This window comes from Manacus vitellinus, unplaced genomic scaffold, assembly GCF_001715985.3.
Source record: "Manacus vitellinus isolate BGI_N305 unplaced genomic scaffold, ASM171598v3 scaffold_73_pilon, whole genome shotgun sequence".
In the NCBI taxonomy this organism is placed as follows: Eukaryota; Metazoa; Chordata; class Aves; order Passeriformes; family Pipridae; genus Manacus; species Manacus vitellinus.
In genome coordinates this window covers 2,307,727-2,329,503 of record NW_021940773.1, presented here as the reverse complement: position 1 = coordinate 2,329,503, position 21,777 = coordinate 2,307,727, and the positions used below count along the sequence as shown (strand labels likewise).

Sequence of the window (21,777 nt, the reverse complement as noted above, 5' to 3'; positions counted from 1 at the left end):
AAACAACAGGCCCACCAAAAACTCAACAAATGCCCATCATAGCTGACGCTTCAGGCACTGAGACAGTTTTAGGATTATTCGGTAACTGTGGGTACAGTAGCAGATCAGATCACCTGACAGAAGGCCAGGCCTACCTCAAAAACAAAAAAAACCCAGGTGCTTGCTGTTTTGTTCAAGATATTTGAAAATTAATGACCTTTTGTGGTAAAGGCTTGAAATTAAAACATCTACTACAATTGTTATGCTCCAAGGAGCAAACCATGTAGAGGAAAGTATCACATTTCTGTAATTGCAGATTTAAGCTCCAAACATTAGAGGAATTTCTCTTCTCATAAATAGAGAAAAAATCACTAGTGCTTCTAAGCACTTTTTGTATAGAAAGTGACACATGTATTCTTTTTTTTTGAATTTATGTCAGTAAAGAAGAAAAAAGGTAGAATGACTAAAATTACAGGTAGAATGATTAAAATTATAGCAAATCTTCAAACCCTTAGAAGCATTTTTCTTTGACACTAAGAACTTGCTTTTTTTCAGATGCCATAAGTTTACTAATTGGGGACATGCCAATTGCATACAGTCCTGACAGCAGGAGTATCAGTCACACTACCTGTTGAAAACAGTTTCTGTATCTTTTATTTGGTTTCCCAAACTCAGAAGTTAAGCAGAGGTTAGAGTAATATGAAAGTACAGAGGCTCTACCTAAGTCACTGGTAAGAAGGGGAGTAACCTCCTGTTTCCTTTTTTTCCCATACTGTTAGAAAATAAGGAAGCAGATGAGTAGGCCAGCTGGGACTTTAGGAACACTGCAGTACTGCAGGGCAGGAACTTGAACAGAGCAGGAAAAAAGAAAACTGATTAAGGGGTAATTATATGGGGGCAAAAAAGCACTAAAGGTGACCAGTAACATGGCACTTGAGCCTTTGTCCATCCTTATTTTGCTAACTCTGGGGTAGGACATGTCTTACTGTAACCTTTACGGGATGGACTAGGCCTGAAGAGGATATAAAAAGCTTTTACAGTTGCTAAGGCTCATCCTTAACACTTTGTCCACTGTGTATCATCACTCTTGTTACTTTCTAGCAGTGTAAGTCAAACTTCTTTGGCAAAACTCTTTTTCCTTTACCAGCACAGTACTTAAAATACTCATATTTGGAAAAGGGGCTAATTTACACCACAAGAGAATAACAATCCTTAATGACACACTTCACATTTTAACGCTTATGTTTTATCTTGTGTGGAAGTATCCAAGTGTACCAGGAAACACTGCAAATTACAGCATTCCATACAATAGCAGCATTTTACTCATGTAACAGTTCTTCACAAGGAATTACATGCGTACAGACCATACAGAACCTCCTTTCCATACTGTATAACTTATCATTACAGCCAAGCTGACAGAGAACCTGACAGTTTAAGATAAAGAAAATTCCCTGCCCAACCAAGCGTAATTAAGATCAACATTAAAAAAAAGGACAGAAACAATTAAGATAAATAAATAAATTTTAAAAATAGCTGCCTCAAAGTGTTAGCAACTACCAAGACAAAATAATATTCAGTGTCCAAGGATTTTCACTTTTCTACTCTTTAGAGAGTATATCTATACATGCATATGACATTCCCAGAAGGAAAAGCAACAGAACTCCATTCTGTCCTATGTTAACTTTTTTGCAGACTTTCTAGAGTAATAAAACACAAGTGATGTATCCTTGCTAAAAAAAATTCCTGAGCAGTCCCTTTTGAGTTGGTTGGTTTTTTGTTTGATTTTTTTTGATTCGGGGAAAGAAAGTACAAGAAGCTCCATTTGACAATTATTAGATGTGTTCTGTTCCACAACATGATCAGGTGCCAGAAGAAAAGCATGGGAACAAAACACCAAACAAGTGTACCTGGGTTACTCATGGATAACACACCAGATTCAACCTCTCGCTCTGCCCTAAGCCTGTCCTTTCCAATGCAGACAAAGCAAACTACCCACTCCAAGTTTAGTATGGTACCCTTGCTTGGAACACAGCAGCCAAAAGTTGTACATATTTTGGACCCTTTTAAAAGTAGAAAGGATTTTAAATTAGTCTGGGAAATTCGAGCACAATGAAGGCATTGGCAAGTATAAAATTGGAATTACGATGGTATCTTAATTAGCTGATACAAGCTTATTTTCTTTACTAGGTACTGCATGTAGAAAAACATCAAAGTAGTACCAGTGTTTGTTATGGAAAGCTTTTATCACGTCCTGTAGATTAACTGCTCTCCTTGTGCTACAGCTCTAGTAGGAATAAAAAGGATTACAGGATGACAGCAAGATGCACTTTGAACACTTGTTAACAAGAAAGAAAAAAACTCCTTCACATGTAACTGTTTTTTTAGGACTTTTATTGAAAAACTTTAAAACCAAAAAATCACCAAGGCCAGCTTTACAATAAGTTTAAGACATACAGAATGGCTTACCTGCTACATGGATTTAGTGCAGGAATCTTACTCCAGTATTTCCCTCATGCAATTGCTGGATTAAAATCACATTCTCTTTTAACATCAAAATGGATTATTTATACTTTCTTAGGCTTTAACCTTAAAATCTGGTTTAAAAAGTCAATTTCCCAAAGGTTAAAAACATGTACACAGCAAGATTCCCCCCTTCACAGACCACCTAATAGCTCCCTGTGTCTGATAACTGGCAGAAACAGATCACAGAGCTCCTTTTTCCTTTTTGATACTCTAACCTGAGAAATTTCTTAAATAATGCTTACATATTTGGCAACACGACTTTAGCTACAGAGCAAAGTGTAATTTCTCATTCTTGTCAGAAACCAGTCTTTCACTAGTTGTCCCAAAAGACACACTCACAACCAGGAGTGGCACTGGCCTAAATCTTCATCTGTGAATAGAATGATCTTTGGATAAGTTAAACCTTGTTACTAATACCATTGGAACACTAACCTCAGGATGTCAAGTTCCCATCAGTTGTGTAATTCCCAGTATTGTGTGCTTTGAAAATATTTACTTTAGCATGTTATACTTTGTAGCGTAGTTGATTTTTTTTTGTGCTTACTCCTGGCCTTTACAAAATCTGTCTTTTCTCTCTTGCATTTATTCAAGCCCTTTCCCTTGCCACCACATATCTCCCTTTCTCATAGCTGCAACAGAAACAGAACAAAAAGCACACAATTACATTTAAAATGTGAGAGCTACAAAAGTTGCTGAACAGCAGTCTTGTAAAGCACTCTTAGTTGATGAATGAGCCTGTAAACTGTAAACCCTGTAAATCTCTTAGTACAGTATTCAAGCTGCCAATTTAAAATTTGTAAACTTACTTATATTTGAATTCAAACCCTCCAATATTTGGTGTTTACAATATTTTGTATTTAAACATGTTAGTCACTTCACACTTGCTCCTAATATATACAAAGCCAACGCTCTCCAAAGAAATTATGAAAAACCCCTTGAGAGAAGCAATTTCACTTCCAAAAGAGCAGAACTTCTTTTGCATTTTCAGTAAATTTGTATCTTAAATAATTTGGGTTATTATGAATTGTTGCTCTTCAGTTTTACCTAAACATACCTGATTTTCAAGTGAACCATGACTTCTTCACAGTTAGTCCTGTCAGAGTAAAATTCAAGAAAATATATAAACCGAGCTTTGTTTGCTCCATACTCTGCCTACTAAAAATCTTCACACTAACCATGGAGATCAAAAGTGCTTGATTGGAAAGGTGCAGAAGTTGAACATCCTGAGAAATGGCTGGGTTTTTCAATTTGTTTCAGTGTAACCCTGGTCATGACTGTACTAAAATTAATACTGAAGTGTTCCAGTTTTCAACCTCTCTGCGAATTGGCTTTAAGAGAATGTTGCAGGAGATTACCACAAAAAGAGACATGGAGAGATACCACATACGGTCACTACATGACAACCTTATATGATAGTGTACTTTGTTGGCATTTTTGATCCCAAAAGAGGCTTTTTTCTTAAGTGTGTTCAAGATCCGAATTTCTCCATTGATTTAAAAAAACCCAAGTGATGAAAAATAAGGAGCAAACCAAACTGTTTTAAAAACATTTAGTCTCATGTATTTTTTAAATTATACAATGAAAGTGTATTTTGCATATCAGCACTGAGTGTACTTTAAAAAGGACTTCTGTTGAAATATTCCCAGCAGGTCTTCATAGCACCATATAATCTGCTATTGATTTAATTGCCTAAAAGCAGCCACTGTAAATGATGAAATCTCTATCTCTTCTACCATTCTTTAAAAAAAAAACTAGAAATTTTTGTTATCCAACTGAATTAATGTAAAGAATTAATAAACAGACAGTTGATTTTCACTTATTCCAGTTTTGTGAACCTGACTGATGAATTGCTACATGATCCTTCTGGAACGGCACGGTTATTTCAGTGGCAGAAAAACTTCAAGGATGTATTGAATGAAAACGTCTCTCACTTTTCATTGAATTGTCAGTCTCTTTTTGCAAGATTAGATGCTGCCCCTCCTATTACAGCTCATTTTCAATTCATAATTGAAGAGAAAACCAGTGACAAACACACGAGGCTGAGCACTGGCAAAGCTGTAGTAAAATACAATGGGAGTAGCAAGGGCACAAGGAAGCAAGAGGAAACCAAGGCATATGGAACAAACCAGAAATACACTAAACACAAGAGAGCAGCTTAGCCATACAGCGCATTTTACATTCTTTCAATACTTAGATTGGTCTATTTTCCACTGACACACAATTCAGAATTGATTCAGAATTCAAGGAATACACAACCTGATTAGACACAAAGTACATGAATGCTGACAAACGCTGCCATTGATTTTTCACAGGTAATGCTGAAGCAGCTGTGTCAGAATGGCACTGGGTTGAAATGAAAGTAATGCTGGTACTTCACCATTTCCAGTTATTGTTACCTACAACAGCCAAAGTCAGTGGCTACTCAATTTTGCAAGCAGCTTGTTTTCCAAATACGAGTTCCAGTACACTGAGTTACAAATGAGATCAGTTTGAATGCATTATGAAGATTTTTCAAACAGCGTATTTCTGAAGAAACCGGTCAAACGCATCGTAAATTGCTTGTCTGAAACAAGGTAAAAAGAAGATAATTTGTATAATTTGGGAAAGGGAAGATATAAGGGTGTATTTTTATATATTTACAAATGTATATACAAAGCTATCACACAAGTTCAAAACAGCATTCAATAAAAATGTGATATCAGGTAGTGTTTTCTCCCTCCTTTATTTCTGGGATCTCTCACTTCAATTCAGTAATATATTTATGTTTCAGGAATGAGGGACTATTTACCAACTATAATGTGAGTGCAAATGTTAATGAATTAGTTTTCTATTCAAACACATCAGAAAATGGGTCAAAGACATGCAATTTTTGATAACTGTCATAAAATAAGGTTGAAGTTTTAAATAGCAATAAACTAGTGGTCAGTACACCTTGACTTGACATAGTGGTATTCTTTTCTGTTGTTGCTTAGACTGCCTAAATGGGATGTACAGTCTAATTCCTTATATTTTAAAATTAACAGCACAAGTATTTAACTTTTTAGAAACAGAACTGCATTTATATAACTGATTTATATAACTGTCTTTAGAAAGTCAATACCTAATATTATAAGGCAAGAATTCACACAAGTACTACTACTCATTTGCAGCCAAGCTTATATTTTAATAAAATCTAGACTATTTTTAAACTTTTCTGTTCACCTTACCTAAAGAGTCCTTGTTTGAAGAGGTAGGCACTGACATGACCTCCATCCAGATACCTAATTTCACACCCCGGCCAGATTTCTTGAAGACTGCGCACCCCAGTACGAGGAATATATGCATCCTCCTTGGCTTGTACAACTATGATTAAACTTGGGTCAACTGGAACTAAAAAACAAATCAAAAAATTGAATTCATCTAAGATAAGAAACAGAAACACGACAACTAAGATTTCTGTTGCAAAAATGCTATTTCTAAAAAAATTAAATTATTCTAAGCTTTAATAGAATTTATCTGTTGTTTGATGTTACAGTAGTGAGGCTATCAGCAGAAAAACAAACATCCTATCCCTTCCCTCCCCTAAAGCAGAAAACTTCACAAGTCTTTGAGGAATGATAGAATTGTCTTTCCTCTTATCAACAAAACTCTACAGCATTCACATCAGTTCTTTGAGATCTCTTTTTTTCAGCAAAAAGAACTATGAAATTCAGAAGAGCTTTATGTAAACTTTTTTCCTTGAGGAGAGGAAAAAAGACTTTTAATACAAGGTCAGACAAAGTGCAGCATATGTTCACTTTCTTTTCTGTTTCCTACAAGGTTTAGCTGCAACATAAAAATCCCAACATACTGTTGTATATATTTACCATTTATAACCAGAATTGCACCAATCAGATTATTAACAGGAACAACATCAAAATGATGTTCAGAAAAAGGACAGCAAAATGATGTTGAACATAGAACATTCCTCTCTTCAAGAAAAAACTATACGTGGTATGTTAAAGAGTGACCGAACAAGATGTTTGGCAATGGGGTGTCACAAATCACTTAGACCCTTCCTTCTTTCATCATGTATAGAGAACACGCAATGCTAAGACAAATTCTAGTCTTTCGTTCCACTTTCCATGAAATCTGAATGTTAGGCAGATTTTCTGAAGCTCCTCTAGCCACATTTCAAGGATACCTGGCAGGGGATGCAACGTCTCCTAGAGCATGACTGACACCTAAGAGACTACTGACAGGAAGGAGTACATCACTTTGACAAGTGCATTAGGATCACAGATCCTCTTAAGTTTCAAGAAAGGTCAGTGCTTTAGCCAAGTGATACCTGGATAAGTCTAGATAAACAAGAATGTGAGTACTTAGAATAAAGCTTAAAGGGCTTTTTCTGTCTACTGAAATAACTTTGAAAGCTTTAAGGGAAGCACTGCACCAGTATTTGTCATAAAACATCTCTGGCAAGCAGTGATCCAAGTCAAGAAATCTACTTTAGTGTAGATATCTTCGGATTTTATTTTATTTTAATATTTACCAGTGGATTACTAAATACCAAAAGTCAAAGCAGGTACATGCACAGCTGAACCATTTTGTCTGATATGACTGCCACAAAAGCAATTCCAAGCCTCCACTCCAGGAGAACCCTTTCAGACAGCTCTAGAAAGCAAGCACTTGTTTGCATTGCTGCAAGCAGGCAGTGTAAAGGATTTGTCCAAAACGCCAAGGAAGGCTGGGCTACAGCTCCCTCTATATGCTATGCCTGTCCTGGGAAACTATATTCTTCAGGCTGCACTATCACAGAAGGACCTCTGTGTGTTTTTACTGGTCATACTTGTCTAGCAGTGTCATTCAAGCTTGGTTCTCAGCTAGGCTATTTTCTACCTGAAGTCAATATGAGATTTCTGCCTTACGAAACTGACTTGGAAGACCTTATTAGCAGATTAGTTCTAGGTATCACTCACATTGCACAGGTGTTTTGTTCTTTCAGATAATACAAATTTGCACTAACTCATATCTGAGAAGAGCACAGCAAGGCAGAGGAGAAATGAGCAAAGATACTGAAAAGCAAATTTTTAATTCACTGTGTCATTAGTTGGCCATCAAGAAGGAATAGAAAAACAATTATGAAATGGAGTGGTAAACAGACATTACTGAACAATGCTCACAATATTTCCATATTTCAGCTAAGGGGCCAGCAGCTTTACACATGGAGAATTACGAAAATACCTCTCTTCCACTGTATTTTACTCAATTTTCCAAAATGCACATTGAAACAAATAGATACATACCTGAGAAGTTAGCTACATGGGTACATTCATCCATTACTCCTTTCATGAACCTTATGGATTCTCTCTGTAAAGTGTCACTCTTTCTTCTTGTATTTATCCTGCGTCCTTGTGGGCCAGTTAAGTTTTTATTGCTACTGCTACTGGTTGAAAATGTTTGATTTATGCACTGCATTTTAGGAGCATCTTGTATTAAGAGTCTTTCTGAAGAGGCACTTAGAGTACTTTTATTTGTGGTAAAGCTGTGAACAGCTTCTTTAGATACCGTAGTGCTCATGGACTCGAGGTTGAACATCCTGGAGGTAACATCCATATCCTCCAGACTGTGCACACTATCAGGGAAGTTTTTAACAAAATCTTGTCCCATCTTGAAAGAATCTGTCTAAACAAAGACAAAAGGTCATTTATTAAGGGTTATTCCCTTAAACTAGTTGGTTAATCTTATTTTTAAGATGAACTCATTATTAAAAAAATTAAGAAGATACAAAAAGCACTCATTATAGTAGTTGTTATTTCCAGTTTGCAAGCTACTCAGTTAAATCCTGACCACCATAACCTCTTGATAATTTCATTCTACGTTTCTATCATCTTAAAAAAATGCAGGAATTACTTATATATATGGTAGCTTATGATACAAACACATTTGCTTTTCATTTTGTATTAAACTCTGAAATTGTAATTACCATAATTTAGGCCTACATGACATAATAATAAGAAAATAAATATATGTGACCAGGTCTATTGTTAGGTTTAGGCCTGAAAAATCAACTGTCTCTAAATACTAGGGAGACACAAGAGTTATAAACATCTTGAAATGTTTCTTCTTTTCATTTTGTCTTCTCCATCAGTGTTCTGGAGTGTATTTGACTTAAAAATGGCAAGTGCCCAAGTAACTATCTCCACCCCAGCTCCTCTTCTCCTGTTGTAAGATATTTGAAAAAGAACTGTCACAAAGCAAAGAATCTTAGGGAAAAAAAGTTATTATTAGAACTTCAATTGAACACATTTTATGTCACAGATTACATTAAGTGTGGTTGCAGGAAAAACTGTAGCAAGGGCTACACTTAACACTCACTAAACAACCAAAATATTAGCTTTATTTTTCAGGTTTTCCTTCAAAGATTAAGTTTATCGAAAGCATAAAGAAACAACATGCAGGTATGTTTTAGCTAACAATTGTCCACTTTTAGTGCAAGTAAAAAGAAGTTACATTATTTGTTAGATTTGCACATGTAAATATTAGCAAATAAGGAAAATAAACTATACTTACTCCACAGTATTCAAGCATTTGAATTATTTCTTCTTCATAAACAGTTTGTGTAAAATACTGTTTCTCGAGCTCTCTCCAGTTCACTGCCTTGCTCAACACACCCTGAGATTATAAACAAAAACATCAAGCACACAAGTAAAACCCAGAGATCACTCTAAAATAATGATACAGAAAAAATTGATCTGTTCCCCTTGTGACTTATTTTCCCAGTGGAATTCTGCCCAAGTTCCCAGACAGCACTTAAAATTATTGCAATCAAAGCATAAGCACACATTATAACACAGGGCACAGAAACTCACCTCCCCTGCGGCCAACTGAAACTTTTTAACTTACATTTCTGATTATCATGCAACAACATTAACAAAAATATATGTTAATTACCGTAGTAAAGACTGCAGAAGCTGTTGACCAGGAAAGACACGGAATCAATGGCAATGGTTTAGGCCAGTTTGTCACTGCCAGTGAAGCCATCTAGAATCAAAGGCACTTATTACACATTTTAATATTGAATTCACAATATGCTAGAAAGAACTCTCTCATTCTCAGTTTCTTTGTTTATATAGTATCTATCAAATACATGGCACCAAAGCAGTTAAGGACTGTGGCAGTTGGATATATTTTCACCTATTTAGAAGTTACAATCTATTCTTCAGTGATTTTTCTAATAAGCATTGCTCTGGATAGAATTCATTTCAAGCTGAATGGGGCTTTTTTGTAAGAATTCCCAGTGGAATATTAACTAACTACTCCATTAATTATAATTATAGCCCCATTAATTATAATTATAATTACATTAATTATCATAATAATGATAAAAAATAATACAATATATTAGTTGTTTAAAGCTATAAAAACATCTACAAAGCTTTTTATCAAGCTCTTGCAAGTTTATTTCAAGGTAAAATAAAGTCAATCTATGAGAAGGGCTATTTAAAATTCTATACTTTTGAAATTTGCATACTGGAAACAAAATATGAAGGAGAAGTAATTCAGCATGTTAAGTTGTTAAGTGAACTCTTTTTCTGTCCTTTAAGTTTAAATTATTACTTTTACATCAGTTCTCAGAACACATTTTTGTTAATATTCTGTTTATCCCAGAAAAAAACAGAGCAAATAAGTTCAGTGTACAGAAGTTCCCTATATGGTATGTCCTTGACAAGTTTTATTTTATTATTGCTCTAAACAGAACTGCTTAATACAAAACACCCCATCTCTGTGTCAGACATTCTAACAAATGGATTTATACAACTGAACTGTAATTCTACTATAATTATTTTTGATTAATAAAAGTTACAAGAACACCACATATCTATATGTTCTAATAGCCAGAAAGTCTGACTTCTTTTCTCTTTGTTCCAGCTTTCCCCAATAGAAGAACTGAATCAATGCTACCTACCTTCCCTTGTAAAACACATTCTATAGAGGATCAACATCAAATATCAGTTATTTCACTGGTTTAAATTGTACCAGAAATCCTGTAAGTAAGTCAGGACTAACCAAAAACGTATCTTCCTGGACTAAGAAAAAAAATTTCAAAGGAGTTTCCAAACCCACTTTTCTCAGATCTTGCCTCCTTCTATGCCCATGCTGGATATAACCATTAGTACAGGATATAGAATTTGGTGGTTACCACAGCATTTGAACTGTCGTGCATGGTTAGTGCTGCATATACCAGTCTGAGAAGGCCAATACAGCTTACAAATAAGCCAAGGAAGGAATAATACAAAAGTTGTTGATTCAGCAGGGTGATATTTAAGTAAATCAAAGGTGCTCTGTACATTTACAGACATTTAAGAGTTATAAAGTTGTGCTTTAGGGGAAAATATTTCCCTTTCAGTAAATACTACCATTACCAACATTATCTACTTAGCTCCTAACAACAGAAAAACAAAGGTATGTTGTTTTAATAAGCTTTGCACCTCTGTCTCACAGACATCATAATCTGTAGAGACATAAGCAGTAATATTTTAACTGTGTATTAGTCTTTCAAGCATCACTCCTGGTTTAGTCTGAATATGCACAGTGTCATACAGAAAACGTTCTCCACCTCACCACAGAAATCTCTGATCAATACCAATGATCAGGGGGAAAAAAAGAGATGAGTTGAGAATAAAACTGACACTAAAAGTCACCTCAGTCACAATATGCCTACAAAGAGGGGGCATTTCACACAATGCATTACAACACAAAGATTTAATCAAGAAGAATGAAGAAAAAGAGGAAGAATTAGCAATCGATCAGTGCAGACTTTCTTTCAGATAACATTTCTGCCCCCCCTTGTGGAAAAAAACCAATTATGTGAGAAGTTTATATTCTTATTAAGCCTGCCAGGAGATGGCTCTATGATTTGTCAGTACTTATTAAGGATTATACTAATTCAGCACCACAGAACATGAGAATTGCCAACAATTTGTTTCTCATGACTCTAAATGTTTATTTTAAAGTACTTCTGAGATCAACACTGTAAAACAAATTATTTCTGAATGCTACATGATCAAATGAGAAGTTAAAACAAAAATTACTGAACAGGAGATATAAAAGCTTACATGTCCTCCCATGGATATTCCAGTCATCCCTAGCGGTCCATAGCCTTCTCTCTCTAGCCAGTGCAAAAGAGCTGCCGATTCTAGAATTAGAGCTCCTCCCATCACAAACAGGTCCGAGACATTTTTTAAACATGACCGTCTTTTCTCCCCAGAAAAGGAAAATACAGGATTTATTTTCCAAGATTAGACTCTGACAGTTCTCATCATTCTATACATACTTTTGTACAAAGCTTAATCACAATCCCAGAGAATTTTGGAGCTGAACTTCTGTTGATTCAAAAGGTGAAAAAGTAAGCCCAGATTCTCTGGCACGTGCAATTTTTCATCCAAATGCAGACTAGAAATAGGCAACTGCTAAGTTTCTAATGTAATATCACTGACAGCCTGGTCTTTTGGAAACAGACATTATCAACATTAGCTTCTCATTAATAATAATATTCTGTCCTGTGAAGTTATAACAGATATTTTTGAAATAGAATCAAAGTGATACAGTCCTAGACATATACTCCTAGACATACACCATCATTTTTTTTTTCCTTATTTACCTTATTTACATCATTGAAAAATTGCACACAACATTGAAGAGCAATCAGTATGTCAGCTTTGGAAGTGTTCATCAGTGTCACTTTAAGACTGAAACTGTAAAGTGGGAATTTTGTCATGGTACTGAGAAATTTACGTAGTGTACTGCAAAGCATTAAAACACAGGAGACACACAAAAAAAGAAGGAAGCTATTCAGCTGAACCATCAGAGGGATTAAGAATAAAACACCTCTAATTTGGGGAGGAGGACTGTGTATTTTCAGTATCACAGCCACATTACAAAGAGCTCCAGGTCTCTCCTGCCAGCATGCCACCATCGCATTTGCGACACTCTGAAGCACAAGGACAAAGCTTGTTGTGAAGTCACACAGAAATGAACATAGCTGCTGCAGACCAGCATTTACAGGCTAATGGAATTCTTTCCTCAGCTTTGTTATGAGATTCCTCAGCCTTCTCCAGCTGCTGTATTTATTAAACAATGTTACCAGAGTATTAACTAAAACCACTGTTGCTGTGTAACCCTGTGTTGAAGAGTGACAGTTACCTGTTGGGGTATTAGACTGTGCACCCCCCTTAGAAAGAATCTTTCTCTGCATCATACAACTACTAAGATGACATGCTAGACAACTGAGAACAGAGTTACTAAATTTATTCTTCTGCATTGGATCATCAATAACTGGAAATAAACCTACCAATAGATGTATTCCGGCACACACTCTCTCCTGTCACTTTCCTATAATCCTTCATAAATCACCTCCTCTGTGTCTTCTACTCAGGTTAAATGTCAAAGTTAGGATTAAAAAGGATTAAAACACCGACTCATATCTGGACCTTAAGAAATATTGGGAGACTAAAACCACAGCTTTGCCTCAGACACACATTCTTTTGAATTCTGTTAATACTTCTGTGGTTTAGACAATGTGAAAAGCAAAAATACCAGGACCACCTAATTAGGCTACTAAATTCACATTTAAGAACTGACTGAGGGAACAAATCCTGAAAAATACTTAATATTGCATGGCTTCCACTGCCTGAAAACCAACCAACACCATATTTGTTCTTAAAATAATTCTTAAAATTTAAGTAAACTCTTAAAATATCTTGAAAAAGCAAAATATTAGCAATATATACATATAAAAATAACAGGGAAATACCCTATCTGACCAAAAATTATTCATAGTTGACTGAAATATAACTGCAGCATTTGTACATGTGCAGCTGTGAATCAGGAAAATAAAGTGGCACTTGCTTGTATTCACAGAACGTGTCTGCATCTCACTCTATACTGCAAGTTCATCTCGTGCAAACTTTCCTGATGCCTGTGATCTCCTAACACAAAAAAACAAAGTAGTTTAGCAAAGAGTAGACAATTTCACATTAGCAGGTTACAAGTCATCCATTCTTTGGACTTTTTTTTCTTAATAAGCTATCAAAGTTTAGACAACTTTCAGCTCCTTGAGAGAAAATAAAAAGCACTATTTCAAAAAGACAGTATCCAAAAATGTAACAGTAATACTTACATTTGATTCTTAGGTTTTCTACAGCCATGTAAAAGACTCCAGTTAAAGAAAGTAAAAAAGACTATATAAAAACTGGTCATTAGAACAAAACAAAAAAATCAAACAAAATAAATCACATACATAAATAGCATGGATTAACTGAAGTTTGGAATTTACATTCCCAATGTCTAACTGGCACTTAATCAAGTTCAATGTAGTTTGATGATGTAGTTTGCAACATTTTACCATTGTCAGGTATATGGGTAAGAAAAAAGTGTGACCAGAAATTTAATAAAACAGAGTAACACTGGACAAAACTTAACTGTTTTTCAAAAAAAACTCAGATCTTAAGTGCCAGTAGTAAGTTTCTCAAAAGTACCTGAGGTGCGGAAGAATTGCATTTGAGAATGGAAGGCAGGAGAGGCAACTTTCTTTTCTGTCATTAATAGATCCATACTACATCTAAAGTATGGTATGGAATGAATGCATAATTCTCAGTCAGTCACTGCTAAAAGATTCACATTATTCAGATCACAACTTTAATGAATACAGGAAGAAGTTGCAGAAGACATTTTTTAAAAAATCCAAAAAGGCATACTTGGTGTAAAGGTAGCTCATTATGTTAACTGCATTCCACATTGTGTTTCATGCAGTGGCCATACTTTCTTTGCTTCTATGCACTGAAAAGTCCACTGGAAATAGGTCCAAAAAGTACATATTTTGCCAGCAGGATAAGTCTTTTACCTTCTGGACAGAACATTAATAATAACTATTGTGTTTTCCACAAAAGGATATAATAAGGGTTTTCTAGCAACAGGGAAGCCATACAGGCTTCTTTAATCATTGGCCTTGCCATTAGTGTCCGTCTCCTCCAGAAGTGCTAAAGATGTACAAATAATATATATAAGACAAAATGTGATTATTTAATTTCTCAGTAATATTCAATTTTATATTTTACACACTCACATGATCTCCAGTGCCTGCTAAATGAATGCACACAGGTCTGTGCTTGCTGTTCCATCTTCTGGGTATGATGAACTGAAATCTGTGAGAAACGCCTATTTTAGCAGAGTAAGTACATCTATTTACAAGCTGCACCAAGAGAAATTAATCTAAAAAAAATCCCAAAAGACATAATAAAGTACTTGTAATGCATGCAGGCAAACTGCCAGCAATTCAGCAACATCATTTTTCATCAACACATTCAGCAAACAAAGGAATCTGAAAGTAGGACAGAAGGAAGGCCAAACAAGAAAAAGAGCCAAGATGAAAGATCATGTTCCTAAAAAAGACTACTACCTCATCATCACAATTTAAATTTTGCAGAGTGGAGAAATGGAACTTCAGATAAAGAGCAGCCTAAATAAGCATGTCCAGCTCTCCTAGGCAGCATTGCTATTTTTCTCCTGAAGGCACAACAGCTGAAATTGAAGATTAAGATGAGCAATACATTAAAAAAAATAAAAATTCAAAAACCCAACATACAAACCATAAAGTTATTCTATACCTCCAACATCATCACCTAACGTCTTCGGCTGCTACTTAAGTTATTTACAGTCTAACTATTGGAAAAAAAATAATTTCTGAGGCACCAGTATTTTCCTCACAAGATGGAGCACTGTTACCTACAACAGTGTTACACTTAGGAAAGAACATTCATACAATCCACAACCATCTGAAGGGAAATTTGTACAGCATTTCAAAACAGTGACCAAAGTAACAGTTGGCATAACTTGGCTACAAGGTATGAGAGAACATAGATAAGGAAACAACCAGTATATTGTATTTTCCAGTATGGTAGTAATTAGTTCAATAATGTTAAGAGACAGTTTCTTTCTCTGACCAATGGAGAGGTGGAATAGAAATGGTATCTTGACTATAAAACTTTTTCTAACATTCCTTAGTGTCACATGCTTAAGCGCACAAAAACACCAGCCAGTATTACTGACAAAATGTACAATGCCAGTATCAACTTCAGCTGACAAACTTGTACATTTAATTTTTAAGTTAGCAAACAAACAAAGCTTGGGAAAAAAAAATCCATCATGACAGTTAAGCTAAAAATTTAATGCAAACAGAAATTATTCTCCCTTTCGAAACCCAGTCCTCAACTGCAAAGCAGTGCTAGAGTGGAACCATCACTGCTAGAGATCACCTAGCTTTCTGTGAGAATGCTATTTTTTGACCTGCCAAGTAAGAAAGGCATCAGATTCTCTTGCTACAATTAAATGAACTTGCTACTTCAGCACATATACAATATTTTTGTATTCAATGTAAATGGAAAGCTGGAATGGTTCCTTCAAATACAATATAACATGCTTTCATAAAAACAGCCTCTTCTGCTACATACAAAACAGCTATTGTCCCTCATTTCCAGCATCTCACTCATTTGGGAAAAAACCCAAACAATTTAAAAAACCCCAGGGTATTACACAGCTTTGTGCAATATAAGTTCTACACTCAAAAAAAAAACACCCAAAAGAGTTATATTTTGCTAATGGATTTTTTTTCAAAATACAGATTAAGCTATCACATGAATAAGATCTATTGTCATTTTTGAAATCAAAATCTATTTTAACACATTAGTACAAAAAAAAACCCTTTTTGAAATATTTTACAGATAATTTGCATTGCAATAAATTAGCTTATAATTTAAATTACTCTATAAATCAATTAGTCTGTAAATAAAACTACTTATAGACCATTCTCACTTCTCTGCAGCACTAATTTCAGATAGGAAATACCTCATCGTTTCTCTTACCTTGCTACAAGAGATTCGACTGGCAGTATACCTGGGACACAATGTGCCAAGGGGGAAATGAAGTGCCCCTCAAGGATTTTACAGTCGGATTGCCCCTCAACCTACAGACAGAATGGGATGATAGCAATATATATCATACCAGTGTTTAACTTGCTCTGAAATCAAATCTCTTAAAGTAGAAGAATTAACTTATGTAAATAAACACAAAGCTGAGGTCTAGTCCTCAAATACAGGGATACATGTTATCAGTACAGCCAAAACATTTCTTTCCAAATTTGCTTTTTTTAAATGACCCTTTAAGGGAATCAAGGAAAAGTGTAATGATGTCCCATTTTAAACATATACTAAGTTTTGAACATTTTTTGAATTTTAATATTTGACACTCCACTCCCCAACTATTGTACTAAAAAATAAAACAGTATCTGTACAGACACGGTCTCTCAATTTCCTTCCATAGTAGCCTACTCTGCTAGTAGCCTATAAAAGTAGCCTGTTAAGTATCAAGTTATTTCACCTTTATATACCAGCAGGAAAACAAATTTAGTTACATTTTATCACATCTTGCTTTTAAGTACCTTGTCAATAAACACTGGATAATCTTTTGAAACCAGAGTCTGGCATGTTTCCCTGTTTCCAATAATCTTTCTGAATTCAAATATTCTGTTGAAAGGAAACAAGTAGAGAAAATTCGGCTTTTAATCTAAAAAAAAGAGAAGACGTATTTATATAAAATGTCAGGAGCTAAAGTAAGCCACAAAGAAAGTAAGTTATGAAGCCAGCTTTCCATATTAATCAGGCTCCCATAGGGTAGGTATGTAAGGATGCTTTTAAATTAAAGCAAATAAGCTCAGGTACCTTGGCGGGGAACAGAAGGTTAAGGGGCAAATCTGGTTGCTTTCTTCTGCTATTTAAATGGGCTGCAGAGCCACACAGAACAAAATGAAACAAATCTCTTCTCAGAGGTGTACAGTGAGAGGACAAGAAGCAGTGGCTGAGTGTTGCAATGTAACAAATTCCTACTGGAGCACAGTGAAAGATTTTTTTCACAGTTGAGCATATGAGAAGATAGCCCAGGGAAACTATAAATAATCTTCATCCTCAAGGGACTTTTAAAACTCAAATGAATGAGGTGACAATTGAATTGAAGAAACAAAATTCAGCTTTGTCTTAAACAGAGATTTTGACTAGATGTCCACAAACTGGCCGTCTCGACCCTAAATACTCTACGCCAAGAATAACTTGCTCATTCTTATGGTTGTAAATATACATTACCTGATCAACGGGAACAGTTTTGGGTGAAAAGTACAGACTAACAGTGTAAGGGGAACAACCTGTTCACCTTGCCAACACCAGAAAAAACCCAAAAGGATGGAAAGAAAATCCAATTTACCACCACATCAAAACCAGCTTTACTATATAACCTTTGCTTTTCTTATACAGAATTGCAAGTGCATTAAATATTTCTGAGAAAATAAGGGTAAAGGTATGAGACATTGAGTGTGGAGGGCAAGCTAAATGAAGAGATGTTTCGTTTGACACTAAATCCTCTAAAAATACTGCATTTATGTGTTTTTTTTGTAGTTAGGAGGCTATTGACGGCTCAGTCTTGCATGTGTTGAGAAATTTCAACTCTTGCAAATGAGAACAAAGCATGAGGATTTTAACATTCATCACATCAAGGGTGTGCACATAAATCTTCAGATTACACCTAGGGTTTGATAACATTAAAATGTCCCATTTTGATTACACACACAGAATAGAATACAGAAATGCTGCAATCAAAATAACACCCACATTTCTTGGTTATTCCAACACAAGTAAACTAAACTTTTTAAAAAGCCAACATTCTCATTTTGTAGGAAAGCCTGCCACTTTAGAGAAAAATCAACTGGAGACAGATGCACAAAGCAAACTAAGTGCAATTTCTAGATCAGATCTTTCACTTGAACTTAAAAGCAAAAACCAACTCCCCCGTAACTCCACTGCTATCCACAGTGCACAAAATCTTATTTCAAGTTTTCTTTATTGATTTTCAAATACATAAAAAATAGCTTATTAAATGTAGATTTATCACTTCCTATTTAAATACTGCACAATGCAGAATATATATATTCCGTCACTTCATTTTTACACTTAAGAATATAAGTCCTTAACTTCCAGGTGTTACTCTTAATAATAATTAATAAAAATAATGAAATACTTAAAAATTGAGGAGTACTTACATTTTTTCTTACTTTCAAGACATCTAAAAAGAAAGAGTTTACTACTTTGGGTTATGAGAGAAACTTCTGATTAAATCTAACACTTTTAAAATTCATTAGGAAGTTACAAAAAGATAGCAAGATCCTCTTTACTGTTAAACAGAATAATTCCTTTGCAGATATTCAACAAGTTTTGTTTTTACAAAACACTTCCAGAGATGCTGTTTGAAGAATGTCATCATATATGCATAAGTGAAAAATTTAATTGGACACCCATTCTCTCAAGAAGAGCCTCTTTAAACAGAAACATTTAACAAATCCCTTTAAGACATCTTTTAAATCCAGTTACTCCCTCGGTATGGAAACACATGATTTCCTGAACAAAACAAACTTGGGAACATTTTTGGTATTTTAAATACAGGATAGGAACAACTGTTTATACTTCAAGGTTTGGGGGTTTTTTCTTTTAATATAAAGTAGTGTTTATGTTGTTGTTTTTTAACAAGTCACCTTTTCAGATCCTCTGGCTTTCCCCATCCTCTAATGAAAAGTTTAGTGAGGAGGAGCTTTCTGTATAAGACATCTAATTTACTTACACCCATTAGCAGCAAACTGACATCTAGAAAAAAGCACAGGTAAAAACAAGATAGTTAAAATGGGTTTTTAACATGAATGGCAAGTTCATTCACTATAACACAAAGTAGTTTCTTATTTTGGTTTCTGCATTTTTAATTTTTCATTTATAAGAAAGAAAGAAAACGTAGTTCCAGTCACTGTTACAGAAAAAGGTTACTTTTGTAACCTTGTCTTCACTGGTGTCTTAAACACATATCCTAATCCTTATTTTATCCATTCATTTCCAATTTTCTCCACTTCTAATGGTTTTCAAAGTGATGCTCCTGCCACTCCCTTCAGGAAAGAAATCACACCATCCAAATCCTTGCCAGTAACATTTCTCTTTCAGCAAATACTCTAGATCAAATACAGCTAAGTCCAATGAGATTTTGGGCAAGCTATTATTTTCAAATCAGTACTTACTGAAGTGAACAGGGAGCCACTACTGAGCTCTTCCAATGGGGAAGGATAAAAAAACCACCACAACAAAAAAGGAGAACTCAAAATTGGTTTCTTGGTCAGCAGGATACAGATTATTCAATTAAAAAAAAGGTCCAGGATCTGTGTACACCTAAGAAAACAACAGATTTAATAATCAAAGACTTTGTTAATAAGTTCATTTCAGTAATTTTCTAGTATTTCCAGATCCCTCCATACTAAATGGACTAAACAACCTCATCACACTTCAAAATAGTGTAATTTAATTTGTGTGGGTTTTTTTTTATTTCATTTTAATCCAAATGCATTTATTCTGCCACACTCTAATATGGTCATTCTTAAAGTAAACTTGTTTGAGTATAACAAGTTAAAATTGTGGTCAGATTAATAAAAACATTCACCTGCAGTTCTAAAGAATGAATATTCAAGAATCAATAGATAGGAAAAAAATAGAACTCTAACACCTAGAACAAGTTACTATCAAAGCAGAAATTATAGACTATTTAAGGTACTTGAATACCAGAAAAAGTGTCTTAGAAAGCCACAATGGCTCTAGGATGGTTCAGTCATTACAGGGTAAAAATAAATACATGAAACGATCAGAAAGTCAAAGTGGGGACCTTCTATTTTAAAAATGTAGAAATTGTTAGTTCCTACTCCACTAGACCCCAAAAGCTGACTGCGTAACCTCATTATTCTGATCCACGTCTGCTTGGTCTAATAGAATCACAACCTCAATATAATCGTTTTCCTTGCCCACTCTGGAGATATCCATTGATTTCACATGCTGTTGGGGCGTCATATGGGAAATATTTGCTCACTGCTGCAAGGTCTCTCCTCTGTTTTTTGGAGCAGGGGGATAGCTTGGTATTTTCAGGGTGCTGGAAGAGAATTGGGTGGTAGAGACAGGAGCAGCAACAGAGTGGACCCTCTGGGAGGCTGGGAAGACAGTTCAGAGCAAGAACACACAAGAGTAAATCTATGTTGCCAAAAATACACTAAAACTGGCTTTGCAGTTCTATTGGTACACTGCTTGCCAGCAATTGTGAAAAGGAAACTCAATGTTTCCATGCTTAACAAAGCAGCCCTGTATGTTTTGTTTGGTTGATTGTTGTTTTGTTTGGTTTTTTTTAAATCCTCTCCAAAACAAAAGCCAACCAAGAGAGAAGACATGAAGATGTGGATTTTGCTTTGAGCTCAAAGTCTGGCCTGATGAGCTGTCTGCTGCACCAAGGAAATGCCAAAATAACTTTCTAGACAAGTGCATTATATTTAAATGCAACACTGATTGAGGCAAAAGGATTGCCTCATCCTCTGTTTCATTGATTGAATGAAGACTCTGAAGTAACTCAGGACATTTCAATTAATCAGAATCAAAATTAAACCACTACTGGAAAGAGTACAGGAAACACTAAAAGAAAAAAAAATATTTCTAGTAGATGAAGTATGTTGTATAGAATTTCTCAGAAATATTATTGAGACAGAATAGGGGCCATCCCCCCAAATTTTTAATCTCCGTAACAAAAGGGTAGGACATGCTTCTGTCACTGCCCATCCACATCTACATGGAAAGGCAATTACAAACACTTTTACTGTCAGAAAAGGCAAATCCAACTACTGGAGGCTGAAGGATCATAACTTCACATTAACGAGTGTATTAGAGTAGTGAGAGTTTGATGAAAGAGTCAGCAGAGCTTGTTTCAGAATGCGACTGGATTTCCGCCACTTGATAGCACACCTGTCACCTCCCGATCCCTTTGTAAGACAAGTCAGCTGGAAGCAGTGACCTGATAAAGATGCTGCAGAGTTCTGTAGCCCAAGAGACACTATCTGTGTTATGAATCTCAAATGAATGTACTGTTACCATGGTAAGCTTTACATAATTTTGAGTTGTGAGTGGAAATTGCAGCAGATAAAAAACCACAGTAAGAAGTGATCCCTTTGTTTTAAAATTGTGTTTTTCAGAGAAGATGACAAGGAAAACTAGAAATAAATTATAACCAGGCTCTTGCTCTAGGAAGAGGTTTTGCTTCCAGAACCCTCATGCTGCACACTAACTATAAATTTTTGGCATGCACATTTATTTCATAGAAACAGACATAAAAATTCATTAAAAATCCAACACATAAAACATCAGCCAT

At 35.2% G+C, this 21,777-nt stretch overlaps 1 protein-coding gene across 3 annotated transcripts; it reads right to left on the bottom strand.

The window, feature by feature from the left end:
• Positions 1-4,039: 4,039 nt before the first annotated feature.
• On the bottom strand, positions 4,040-20,694 carry ABHD18 (abhydrolase domain containing 18). Of its 3 annotated transcripts, XM_008925109.3 has the most exons (14): positions 20,370-20,694; positions 19,622-19,769; positions 19,094-19,202; positions 16,958-17,042; positions 16,383-16,483; positions 14,588-14,666; positions 14,417-14,501; positions 13,643-13,670; positions 11,580-11,718; positions 9,415-9,504; positions 9,034-9,135; positions 7,767-8,145; positions 5,709-5,871; positions 4,040-5,065 (listed from the first exon to the last, which is right to left on the bottom strand). In XM_008925109.3, the coding sequence occupies exons 3-14, from the start codon at positions 19,183-19,185 to the stop codon at positions 5,014-5,016; spliced, it is 1,395 nt and encodes a 464-aa protein (XP_008923357.1). In that variant the 5' UTR covers positions 19,186-19,202; positions 19,622-19,769; positions 20,370-20,694; the 3' UTR covers positions 4,040-5,013. The 3 variants fall into 3 exon arrangements, with proteins under 3 accessions (XP_008923357.1, XP_017940150.1, XP_017940151.1); XM_018084661.1 differs by lacking the exons at positions 16,958-17,042; positions 19,094-19,202; positions 19,622-19,769; positions 20,370-20,694 and adding an exon at positions 14,921-15,042; XM_018084662.2 differs by lacking the exons at positions 13,643-13,670; positions 14,417-14,501; positions 14,588-14,666; ... (3 more) ...; positions 19,622-19,769; positions 20,370-20,694 and adding an exon at positions 13,372-13,624.
• Positions 20,695-21,777: the final 1,083 nt, after the last annotated feature.

Bases quoted from the DNA above. Each gene is read 5' to 3' on its own strand.
- ABHD18 (XM_008925109.3), bottom strand. From the start codon at position 19,185: ATGGGTGTAAGTAAATTAGATGTCTTATACAGAAAGCTCCTCCTCACT. The intron at 17,043-19,093 runs GTGACTTGTTAA...TCCTTTCAACAG, and splicing joins AAGCCAGAGGATCTGAAAAG to AATATTTGAATTCAGAAAGA. The intron at 9,505-11,579 runs GTAAGCTTTTAT...CTTTGATTCTAG, and splicing joins GAATATCCATGGGAGGACAT to ATGGCTTCACTGGCAGTGAC.